This window comes from Gouania willdenowi, chromosome 15 (genome assembly GCF_900634775.1).
Source record: "Gouania willdenowi chromosome 15, fGouWil2.1, whole genome shotgun sequence".
Lineage (NCBI taxonomy): Eukaryota > Metazoa > Chordata > Actinopteri > Blenniiformes > Gobiesocidae > Gouania > Gouania willdenowi.
In genome coordinates, this window is record NC_041058.1 from 28,529,775 (window position 1) to 28,542,134 (window position 12,360).

Sequence of the window (12,360 nt, forward strand, 5' to 3'; positions counted from 1 at the left end):
CCTTTATAACACTAGAGTACAGAGTATGTACACCTCTTTGTACATCCAGTCTTCAAACATATACTCATTTGGCCATAATTAACTTTACATGAATGTATACTTCCGATGGGCACTGTACTAGTCTATACTATAATGACAGGAAGGTCTGTGTGCATGTGTGTGTATCTGTTATTTTGGAGTAAATTGGTGATTTCCAAATGTTTATTTTATTTTATTTTATTTACGGCAGCTTTTGACCTCAGCTGCGCACCATCTATATCTATTTCACTGCACACTTCCGGGCAGTGCCAGAGCTCCTGTGGACAACTCTTTTCTCTTTTGAGGAAAAACACTTTTTACTGTTCCTTATTTGGTGATGACGTTTAAAAACGAAATGTTATGTCTATAACTTCTGTTCCCTGAAGGAGAGGAACGAGGTACAACACACATAATATGGGATATCACGCCCCCGCGTGGCCTACTGAAGAAAACCTCTAATCACGCCTTTAAGGCAGATGATCTGTGATGACGTAAATGAGGCTCCGCCTGCCTCATAAATATGCTGTCATCACAGTCATCCTTCAGTTCAGTAGCCGCTCTTCACCGAGCCCATCTGTGTAGCGGGGCAAAGAAGTGTTGTACCTCGTTCCTCTCCTTCAGGAACAGAAGTTATAGACATAAAATTTCGTTCCCTTTCAGTCGATTCACTTGGTACACATATAGTATGGGACATGTATACACGCCCCGCAGAGCAGCTATGAACCGGAAATCAACCTCCAGCACCTCTAGTGCATGCTCGACCCAGTGGAAAGAACCGAATGGGCCACCGAAGGGGCCGTTACGTCCAGACGGTAAAACCGAACAAAAGTGTGTGGTGATGACCAACTGGCAGCACGACAGATGTCACTCAAAGATACCCCCTAAACAAAGCCCATGATGTACATACGCCCTTGGTCGAATGTGCTATCACACCCTGAGGTAACTGAAGGCCCCTGCTGTTGTAGGCCAGGGAGATAGCCTCCACAATCCAGTGAGAAAGCCGCTGTTTAGACAGGGCTTTACCCTTAGCTGGATTAGCAAAACACACAAACAGCTGGTCACATAAACGCACACTCCTAGTGCGGTCTATGTATTCACGTAGAGCACGTACAGGACACAAGGAATGTAACCTCCTCTGCTCCTCAGATGCAAAAGGAGGAGGGCAAAAACTCATTAGCTCAAAAATCATGGAGCTATGAGTTGAAGGGATGATCTTAGGCACATATGCCATGTTTGGGCGTCATGGGACCTTAGAACCATCTGAAGTGAACTGGGTACAAGAAGGATGCACTGATAAAGCATGAAGAACGCCCACTCGCTTAGCGGAGGTCAAAGCGAGAAGTAGTGCAGTCATATGAAAGAAATTTCATATCTGCTGACTCCATAGGCTCAAAAGGGGGGCCACAGAGAGTTTGGGTTTAGCGTCACGCCTGGGAATGATGCTGCGCAGGGCTTCAGCTTGTTTCTTCCCTAACTCAAAACGTGCCTGAATGGCGTCAAGAGATTGCCCGAACAAACCCATGGGAGATATCGGCTCGTCCAAATAAACGGCCCGGTCTCTCTCTGGAACATCCGATAGAGTCAGCCACAGGTGTCTCTGTGCCACCACGGTAGACGCCATTCCTCTGCCAAGGGAGAGCGCTGCACAGCGGGACACCCAGAGGATATAATCCGTGGCGACCCTCACCTCGTTAAGGAGAGGAGCCAGAGAGCTGTCGGGGGGAAGCAGCGAACTGAGCTCAGCCAGCCGCATAGCCTGATAGGTCTGCAGCATGGTGACAGAGCTCAGTGCAAGAGCGGTGCCTGCCTGCGCTCTGTAGATTTTATCCAGCTGCGAGGAGGCGCCAGATACGCAGCCAGAGGAGGCTCCATAGGTGGAGGGTTGACTAAGCCAGCCTTTTCCGCTCCATCTAAATCCAAAAACTGTCCATAGCCGGGCACCGTGACGCGGGTAGACAGTGGTTTGTTCCATGTTGATGTCAACTCCGAGATAAAATCCGGGAACATGGGCAGGCTATTCTTAACCGCCCTAGGCTCGGGAGGGAGAAAAAATCCCACAAACCGTGACGGTTTTTCAACCGGGGGAGGAGAGGGCCACTCCACTTCCAGTCTCTCAGCTGCACGGCGGCACAGAGAGTAGAAAGATGTGTCGTCCTGGTTAACCGGTGCAGTAGCGGTGGCACATTCCCCAGGCGACAACGCATCTAGCTCATCCTCCGACAAACCATGAACGTCCAGACCGATGTCCTCACGGTCGGCTTCTAGTCCTACTAGGGATGTAACGATTAATCGTAAGGCAGTTAAAAATCGATTCATCGGTATCACGGTTGATATCGATTTTCTGACAATTGAATCGCAGTACTTTTTTTAACCAGCAGAGGGCGCTATCCGGAAGTGTTGGCGGCGGGCGGAGTCTGCTAATACTTTCTTTCTGGCTTCCTTCTACTCTTAAATATGTTAATAAATGATTCATTACCCCTTTAGCACCGAAAGAATATCTGTAATATTACTTGAATATCTGTAAAAGTCACGTTTTTCTATTAGCTCTGTCTGCTAGCATAGCTTCTCTTCTTCACTGCAAGATATCTGCATGCCAACCGACCACTGGGTTACCAGCGCCCTCTGCTGGTCCAAACAAATATGACGTAAATCAGTGCAATGACGTTTTTTGTTTTTTTGTTTAAAGTCCAATTGTTAAGGCACAAAATACATTTTCAGTTGCACTTTTAAAAGAAAAAGAACTATTATGCAGTTTTACATTGTTTATTATAGAACCAGAATTTAAATTAATAGGCTTCTTCATTTGTATTATTCCTTTATTTATTTAATTCAAGATTTATTTTTAGTTAAATTGCATTGTTTGGAATAGTTTATCAAGGAATTCTTTTGACAATGAAAAATAAAAGGAAAACAGTACAGTTTTTTATAGTTTTTTCCCCCAAAAAAATAAAGGAATATTTTTCAGTCATTTGTCTTCAGTCCCACTTTGTATAAAAAATCGTGAGCGAATTGTATCGTGAACCCAGTATCGTGAATCGAATCGTATCGGGAGTTGAGTGAATCGTTACTTCCCTACTAACTACTGAAAATAGACACGTTTAGTGAAAGTTAGGCAGGTACATGTGGATGGACTGGTGCTCATACATTTAGAATGGATTCACCCTTTCCCCCCGAAACACACACACCAAACGACAACAAAAATATGAAAATGACTCAAATACACAAAACTAAATATGTATTCAAAAAATACACAAAAGACAACAGAAATGCAAAAAAACTACACTAAAAAAAGATACAAAATGACTCCAGAATCACACTACAAATGCAACAAAAAACAATAATTATACAAAAAAATGCACAAAAAGACAACAGAAAGATACAAAAATACACATGACTCCAAAAAACATACATTACAGAAAAATACACCAAACGAAAAAAATATAAAAATGAGTAAAAAAAAAAACCAACACATATCATGCGCATGTCCAATAGAATTAAACCAGGGAAATTGCACATGCTATCTTACTTTGCACCTGAAAATATACCCCTTTATAATGCTACAGAGTATGTTATTACTCTACTTAAGCGCCCACTACATACTTCCGACGGGCACTGTACTAGTACCTCAAATGATATGATTGATTGCAAACCTGATAAAAGGTTAAGTCACAAACTATATGACATTCAGTATAAAATAAGGATCTAAGATGGTCGTCTTAAACCTACCTGATGGTAAAAACCAGCTTGAGCCATTGGGTCAGGTTGAGCCCACCTGTACCCAGCATGTGGCCATGATGTAAACGTCTCTCTCCTGTTGGCTTCACTGTACATCAGAGATCTGGATGGAAAAAGCCTTTTACAAACAACCATAACTAGGGTGTTGTTGTTAAGTACAAGGTAAGTTACTGTAAGTTTGTTTTGTTTCCAATTACTACAAAGGGTCAATATATTGTTGGCTTTATAAACTGAATACACATGAAAGTATACTCTGGTATAGTCATACAATTTCCAAAACGTCAAAAACAGATGTTATGAAATGAGAATAAAGCTGCAATAACAACTTGGATTTATTTAGTGTGCAGCCGAAGTTGCCCTGGGGCAGTCTGACGAAAGCAAGACTTCTATTTAATGGACATTACAACACCTGAGTGATTCATGTGTTCATCAAGTGTGTTGCCAAAAGACAAAATATAACATCTGAGATGGGTGCTTTTTGCAAGCCATTCTTTTCCCACACTTTATTTCAAGCATTTAAGACATTACTTAAATTCTGGTCTTTGTGTCATCCAAGTTTTAAATGTTCAGTGCGTACAACGTGAATGTGATTAGAAAGCCATACTTGCCTATCTACAGAACGTCCAGGGCCAACCCCGAGCTCAGGCCTGGCGCTTGACAAGAGGTAGGACAGCCTGTCCATTATGGATGAGGCCACAGACAAGGCAGCTATGTTCTGGTTGATCTTCTTCAGCTCATTGATGATGGCACTGGCCACCAGTTTGAGAACGTGGTGGGGAAGATGGACAGTTACTGTTGCCCACTGGTAAACAGAGGTGTGAGAAAAATAAAAGGTAAGAAAAGGAGTAAACTAGATACCATACATAAATCTCAAGAAAACTGTAAAACATCAAAATATTGTCAGTTTTCCTAACATTACAGTGGACCTAAAACAACTAATTTTACGTCATGGGTCGATGAATCGTGATTGGAATCGAATGCCAAAATGAATCACTACAATCCTAAAGTCATTGCAAAAATTTTGCAAAGCTTATATATTTCCCACTATTTCAGACTGAATTTGAAACACATCAACTTCCCAGCCACTTCTCCATCCCATAATGTGGTTGGCAAAACATTTTGCCAGATTATGACTAATCTGCAGTTAAAAAATTCCGAGTCCCATTGAGCAATTAGTTGTCTGAGCCTTAAAGAGTAGTATTAACATGTGACCAGCACATTTCCTACTTTACTTATTTATAGCAGCAATGATGTTTGCTAATAGTAGCAGAATGCTATTTTTATTCCTAATACTGCCTCAAATATTATTGATACTGTCTCGGTTGCTAAAGTATTATCGGACAAAATGCACAGCCAATGCAAACAAAACTGAGCCAGCACTAATGCAATTTGAAATCATTGGACTGTTGTCACAAGTCAAACAGGCACTATCCATCCATCATCCATTTTCATACCCGCTTATTCCCGTTTAACAGGGTTGCGGGGGTCTGCCGGTGCCAATCTCCGGCTCTCATAGGGCGCTGGGCGGGGGTACACCCTGGACAGGGCGCCAGTCCATCACAGGGCAACACAGACACAGACAACCATTCACTCTCTCATTCACTCCTATGGGCAATTTAGAGACTCCAATCAACCTTACAGTCATGTTTTTGGATTGTGGGAGGAAGCCGGAGTACCCGGAGGAAACCCACGCAGCACGGGGAGAACATGCAAACTCCACACAGAAAGGACCCAAGTCCACCCCAGAGCTTAAACCCAGGACCTTCTTGCTGTGGGGCGGACGTGCTAACCACTAAGCCACCGTCAAACAGGCACTACTTAAACAAAATATGTAGTAAATGGCAAATCAAGGTTAACTGTGGTCCAAATATTTTAATAAAACTACAATCAAAGCATCAAACAATTGTTTGCATAAGCATTACACATGAAGTTGTTTTGCAATCTAAAAAACAACAAGCACTCATTAACCACATCATCATCACAGTCCACTACACCACAGCTATATATTGTTTACACTGCGGGTCAAATTACATAAATAAAACTGAAAATGAAATGCTAACATGATATCACCGAATATAGGTTATAAAAGTTGAGCGCAAATTTGGCACTAAAAAAAGTATAACTAAAAAATGATCATGCAGAGTCACTCCACTGAAACACTATCAAATGGTTTGGAGAAAGATAAATCCCCTCCTGTGTCAGAGACAGCTAAATTCAAAATCTCACATCTGTCATTGGCAAAGGTAGCACAGGAAAACACTAAGTAGTAACTTAGAAACTGAGACTCACCTTGGCCACTTTATGATTGGCTGCTGTCTCGTGTGAGGTATTCTTGAGGCCTTCTTTCAACTGACTGATAAAAAGTTCATAGCCCTCCGTGTTGGACACATCAATCTTTTCTTGACATGCTGTAAGCATCTGCTGGGCCTGAATGGACACAAAATTCAGAATAATAAGTCTTATGAAGGGTTTCTCAGTAAGTTTTTCTGACTGAATATGATAGAATGACCAGCTTGAAGTTCAATAGCCTTGAATTTGAGCGCGAGATTGAAGGCCAATGAGTAAGTACCACCACTGTTTGCTTCACCCCTCCTATAAAAGCAAGTTGATTGACTGACCAGGGTTGCTGTGAGAGTGTGACTGGGCATAAGACTGAACAATTTAATAATAATAATAATGGCTTGAATTTATATAGCGCTTTCTTCGCGGAGACTCAAAGCGCGTTACAGAAACCATTATTCATTCACACCAGTCACTCACACAGTCATACCAGTGGTGGTAAGCTACAATGTAGCCACAGCTGCCCTGGGGCAGACTGACAGAGACGTGGCTGCCATTTCGCGCCTACGGCCCCTCTAACCACCACCAACATTCATGCACAATTCATACTCACTCAAACAAGGCAATGTGGGTAAAGTGCCTTGCCCAAGCACACAACGACAATGACTCGGTTAGAGCGGGATTTGAACCCCCAACCCTTTGGTTACTGGACAACCCACTGAGCCATGGTCGCCCCATGGCTCAGTGGGTTGTCCAGTAACCAAAGGGTTTATCGCCTCAATTTATTGTTTTCTCATGAAAATTAATATTCCAAACAGTGCAATCATAAGATCATCAAAGCTGTAGTTATTTGCAGAGCTCGTAAACAAAGCCCAACTAATTGAGGACTTTTGGGGCACATACCAATACCGATTTTGTGGGGGTTGAAAAGCTGATAAATCGGCGGATGCTGATAAATTGCTTGATAACCGATAAATCAGCCAAATTATTAGAGAACATTGATATACAGACTAAGCGCAGTTCAGAAGACCCTCTATGGACATTATAAAAGCATGGACCGTGACGTCGCCCAGAATGGCGCAGCCGGGGCCCCACCCTGGATCCAGACCTGGGGCTCGAATGCGAGCGCCTGGTGGTCGGGCCTTTGCCCAAGGGGCCCGGCCGGGCCTTGCCCGAAAGGACGACGTGGGCCCGCCCTCCAGTGGACCCACCACCCGCAGAGGGATCCGTAGGGCTCGGGTGCAGAGAGGACTGAGCCTGAGCTTGTGCGGGAGGTTGAGAGGTACCGGCTAGATAAAGTCGTGCTCACCTCCACGCACAGTTTGGGCTCTGGATCCCAACTCCTGGAGAGAGGCTGGACGCTCCACTTCTCTGGCTTTGCCCGCGGGAAGAGACGGCGGGCTGGGGTGGGCTTGCTTATTGCCCCCCAGCTCAGCCGCCACGTGTTGGAGTTTACCCCAGTGAACGAGAGGGTCGCGTCCCTACGCCTTCGGGTTGGGGACAGGTCTCTCACCGTTGTTTCGGCCTACGGGCCCAACATCAGCGCAGAGTACCCGGCCTTCTTGGAGTCCCTGGGAAGGGTACTAGACAGTGTCCCGGGTAATCCATTGTTCTACTGGGGGACTTCAACGCCCACGTGGGCCGCGACAGTGAGACCTGGACAGGGGTGATTGGGAAGAACGGCCCTTTCGATCTGAACCCGAGTGGTGTTTTGTTATTAGACTTCTGTGCTAGTTACAATTTGTCCATAACGAACACCATGTTCGAGCACAAGGGTGTCCATGGTGCACGTGGCACCAGGACACTCTAGGCCGGGGTTCGATGATCGACTTCGTAGTTTTATCACCTGATCTCCGGCCACGTGTCTCGGACACTCGGGTGAAGAGAGGGGCTGAGCTGTCAACTGATCACCACCTGGTGGTGAGCTGGATCCGCTGGCAGGGGAGGAAGCCGGTCAGACCTGGCAGGCCCAAACGTGTGGTGAGGGTCTGTTGGGAACGTCTGGTGGATCCCTCTGTCAGTGGGGTCTTCAACTCCCACCTCCGGATGAGCTTCTCCCAGATCCAGAGGGAGGTGGGAGACATGGAGTCCGAGTGAACCATGTTCTCCTCCTCCATTGTCAATGCGGCCATTCGCAGCTGTGGCCGTAAAGTCTCTGGTGCCTGTCGCGGCGGCAATCCTCGAACCCGGTGGTGGCGCCCGGAAGTAAGGGATGCCGTCAAGCTGAAGAAGGAGACCTACCTGGCCTTTTTGGCTGGTAGGACTCCGGAGGCAGCCGAGAGGTACCGGCCGGCCAAGCATGCTGCTGCCCGTGCGGTCGTAGAGGCAAAAACTTGGGTCTGGGAGGAGTTCGGAGAAGCCATGGAGGAGGACTATCGGTCGGCCTCGAAGAGATTCTGGCAAACCGTTCGGCGCCTCAGGAGGGGGAAGCAGTGCTTCACCAACACTGTTTACGGTGCAGGGGGGGAGCTGCTAACCTCAACTGGGGATGTTGTCAGGCGGTGGAAGGAGTACTTCGAGGGTCTCCTCAATCCCACTGCCACGTTTTCCGATGAGGAAGCAGAGGCTGGGGACTCAGAGGCGGACTCACCCATCACCCGGGCTGAAGTCACCGAGGTGGTTGAAAAGCTCCTCGGGGGCAGGGCTCCGGGGGTGGATGAGATTCGTCCTGAGTACCTTAAGTCTCTGGATGTTGTAGGACTGTCTTGGTTGACACGTCTCTGCAACATCGTGTTGCAGTTGGGGACAGTGCCTCTGGATTGGCAAACCGGGGTGGTGGTCCCTCTCCCTCTCTTAAAGAAAATTTAAGACCAAACTTACGATGGAAACACAGACCAAAGGGAAAATTCAGTATATTATTTTACAATTAAAGGCATTGATGTCAGTTGATAATGTACAATAAGGAAAAATGAAAAGAGGCAGTTGCTCAAGGCAAGGCAAGGCAAGGCAAATTTATTTATATAGCGCATTTCATACTCAAGGCAACTCAATGTGCTTTACATGATAAAACATTCAATTGTTTAAAATCAATAAGAACATTTAAATCAATAAGAACATTTAAAAGCATCAGTAAAATCAATTAAAATCATCAGTAAAATCATCATGACATCAACAACATGACAAAAAATCTCTCTCTCAATCATATGCAGTAGAGAAAAAAAGTGCCTTTAACTTTGATTTAAAAATGTTCACATTGGATGCTGACTTCAGCTCCGCTGGCAGTTTGTTCCACTTCTTTGCAGCATAACAACTAAAAGCAGCATCACCATGTTTACTGTGAACTCTGGGCTCCACTATCTGATCTGTGTCCATAGATCTGAGAGACCTGCTGGGTTCATACCTGACTAACATGTCACTGATGTATTCTGGACCAAACCCATTCACAGATTTATACACCAGCAGCAGAACTTTAAAGTCTATTCTGAGGCTGACTGGGAGCCAGTGTAAAGACTTTAAAACTGGAGTAATGTGCTCTGACCTCTTTGTTCTGGTTAAGACCCGAGCTGCAGCGTTCTGAACCAGCTGTAGCTGTTTGATGCTCTTTTGGGGGATTCCTGTCAGAAGACCATTACAATAGTCCAGTCTGCTGGAGATAAAAGCATGGACCAGTTTCTCCTGATCTTTCTGAGCCATTAAACCTCTCACTCTGGAGATGTTCTTTAGGTGGTAGAAGGCTGTTTTTGTGATAGATTTGATCTGACTGCTGAATGTAAGATCTGAGTCAATCAGAACACCAAGGTTTTTGACTTGGTCTTTAGCTTTTAAAGATCGAGACTCAAGATAATTGCTGACAGCAGTCCTCTTTTCCTTGTTACCAAAGACAATCACCTCCGTCTTGTCATGGTTTAGTTGAAGGAAGTTTTCACTCATCCAGCAGTTTACTTTTTCTAAACAGTCACACAACACCTCAATGGGACCATGGTCATCTGGGTTCAGTGATAGATATAGTTGTGTGTCATCTGCATAGCTCTGATAATCAACCTTACAGTTCTGTAAAATTTGTCCTAAAGGAAGCATGTAAAGGTTAAACAGAAGGGGTCCAAGAACAGATCCCTGAGGAACCCCACAGGACATTGGTAATCTGTCAGATTCAAAGTTTCCAATGCTTACAAACTAGCTTCGCTCCTCCAAGTATGACTTAAACCATTGCATTACTTTTCCATTTAGTCCAACCCATGTTTGCAATCTGTGCAACAAAATTGTATGATCTACAGTGTCAAATGCAGCACTTAGATCCAACAGAATGAGAACAGATACTTTTCCTGAATCAGTGTTCAACCTTATGTCATTGATCACTTTGATAAGAGCAGTTTCAGTGCTGTGATGAGAACGAAAACCTGACTGAAATTTATCAAATATTTTGTTGAATGTTAAGAATTGACTCAGTTGGTTGAAGACCACCTTCTCAATGATCTTGGCCATGAATGGAAGGTTACTGATTGGTCTATAGTTAGCCAGTATAGAGGCATCCAGTGTTCTCTTTTTTAACAGCGGTTTCACAGCAGCTACTTTCAGGGATTTTGGTACGATGCCTGATTGGAATGAGCAGTTAATTATCTGACACAAATCAGTGACAATTGACTTTACAACAGTTTTAAAGAAGTTTGAGGGTATTGTGTCAAGGCAACACGTTGATGGATTCAGCTGCTGAACAGTCTCCTCTATTGTTTTTGGGTTCACTGTAATAAACTCTAACATTGTAGTTGACTCATCCCTCAGTGGTTGAAGCTGTTCAAGCTTTTTGTGATTTTGCTGGTTTGTTCTGATGTTTGACCTTATTGATTGTATTTTTTCATTGAAATATACAGCAAATTCATTGCATTTTCCAGCTGACAGTAATTCAGGGGCTATCTGATCTGGGGGGGTTGTGAGCTTTTCAATTACAGAAAACAACGTGCGAGAGTTGTTGACATTTTTGGCAATAATTTCAGAAAAGTATTGCTGCCTTGCTTTGAACAAGCCATCATTGAATTTTCGCAGACTTATTTTGTACAGTTCTAGATGAATTTGGAGTTTTGTTGATCTCCATTTACGCTCAGCTCTTCTACAGTCAGATTTCAAATTCTGCATTATCTCAGTCCTCCTCCAAGGTGTTTTCTGTGTGTTTGGTTTTCTCTTAGTTTTGATTGGAGCCACCACATCTATGACATTACAGACGTTTCTATTATACTCATCCAGAAGATCATCAACTGTCTCAGCACTCAATGTTGGTGTCATTGCTATGGCTTCCATAAACTGTGCACTTGTGTTCTCATTTATGTACCTTTTCTTTAAACACACATAACTAGGGGGAACAGATGTTACAGTCTCTAGGTCAAAAAAGACACAGAAATGATCAGATAGAGCTAAGTCTCTTACATCAACAGCAGAGATATCAACACCTTTAGAGATAACCAGATCCAAAGTGTGACCTTGAGTGTGTGTCGGACCAGTCACATGTTGTGTAAGACCAAAAGTATCCATTAAAGCATACAGTTCTTTGGCAGTATTGTCCATGTTATTGTCTACATGAATATTTAAGTCACCTGTTATTATTAAAAAGTTGTATTCAGTGCATACAACTGACAGCAGTTCAGCAAACTCATCCATGAATTCTCCAGAATATTTTGGGGGTCTATAAACGACTAAAAACAGAATTCTTGAATCACCCTTCAGTAAGAATGACATATATTCAAAGGAGATAAAATCACCAAATGTTATTTCTTTGCACTGAAATATTGATTTAAAAATGGCAGCAACTCCACCACCTTTCCTGCAAGTACGACACTTATTTAAATAAATAAAGTCTTGTGGTGCACTTTCATTGAGAATAGTATTACTGATACCATCATTCAACCATGTTTCATTAAGAAATAAAAAGTCCAAGTGATGTGTCAAAATAAAATCATTAATTATTAGTGACTTGTTAACAAGAGATCTAACGTTAAGAAGAGCTAATTTTAAAGACTTTACTGGAGACACTGGTGGACTTTTTGGATGACATGTTATAGGAGTCAAATTTTTATCTCTATAAAGCTTTTTGCTTTTCTTTAATTTCACAATTTTACCTGTGTTACCTGTCACCACAGGAATTAAAGAAGCTGCATTAACTCCATAGGGCCCTGGCTTTTTCTGGTTGTTCCTAAAAATAGAGCTATTGCAGTCTGGACCCAGCACACATCAGGCCTGTGTCGCTCTAAGTTGAACACAGCTGGCCTGAGGAGAAGAGTGATCCTGAGCCTGGTATCGTCGAGGAGGGATGGGTGGTGCAGATTGACCATGGTGGGGTAAAGGGTGGGGTGTTAGTCTTGTGCCAGCCAGAACCAGCTCGTTCATCTGGGCAGTTAA

At 43.8% G+C, this 12,360-nt stretch overlaps 1 protein-coding gene across 9 annotated transcripts in view; it reads right to left on the reverse strand.

Moving 5' to 3' along the window:
* birc6 (baculoviral IAP repeat containing 6) overlaps window positions 1-12,360 on the reverse strand; it is a 179,581-nt gene that overhangs the window by 152,195 nt on the left and 15,026 nt on the right. For all 9 annotated transcript variants that reach the window (XM_028467678.1, XM_028467674.1, XM_028467673.1 and 6 more), the window contains exons 3-5: window positions 6,043-6,180; window positions 4,362-4,555; window positions 3,745-3,856 (exon numbers count right to left, since the gene is read on the reverse strand). In XM_028467678.1, the coding sequence (XP_028323479.1) occupies window positions 3,745-3,856; window positions 4,362-4,555; window positions 6,043-6,180 (444 nt within the window). The remainder of the gene's footprint in view (window positions 1-3,744; window positions 3,857-4,361; window positions 4,556-6,042; window positions 6,181-12,360) is intronic.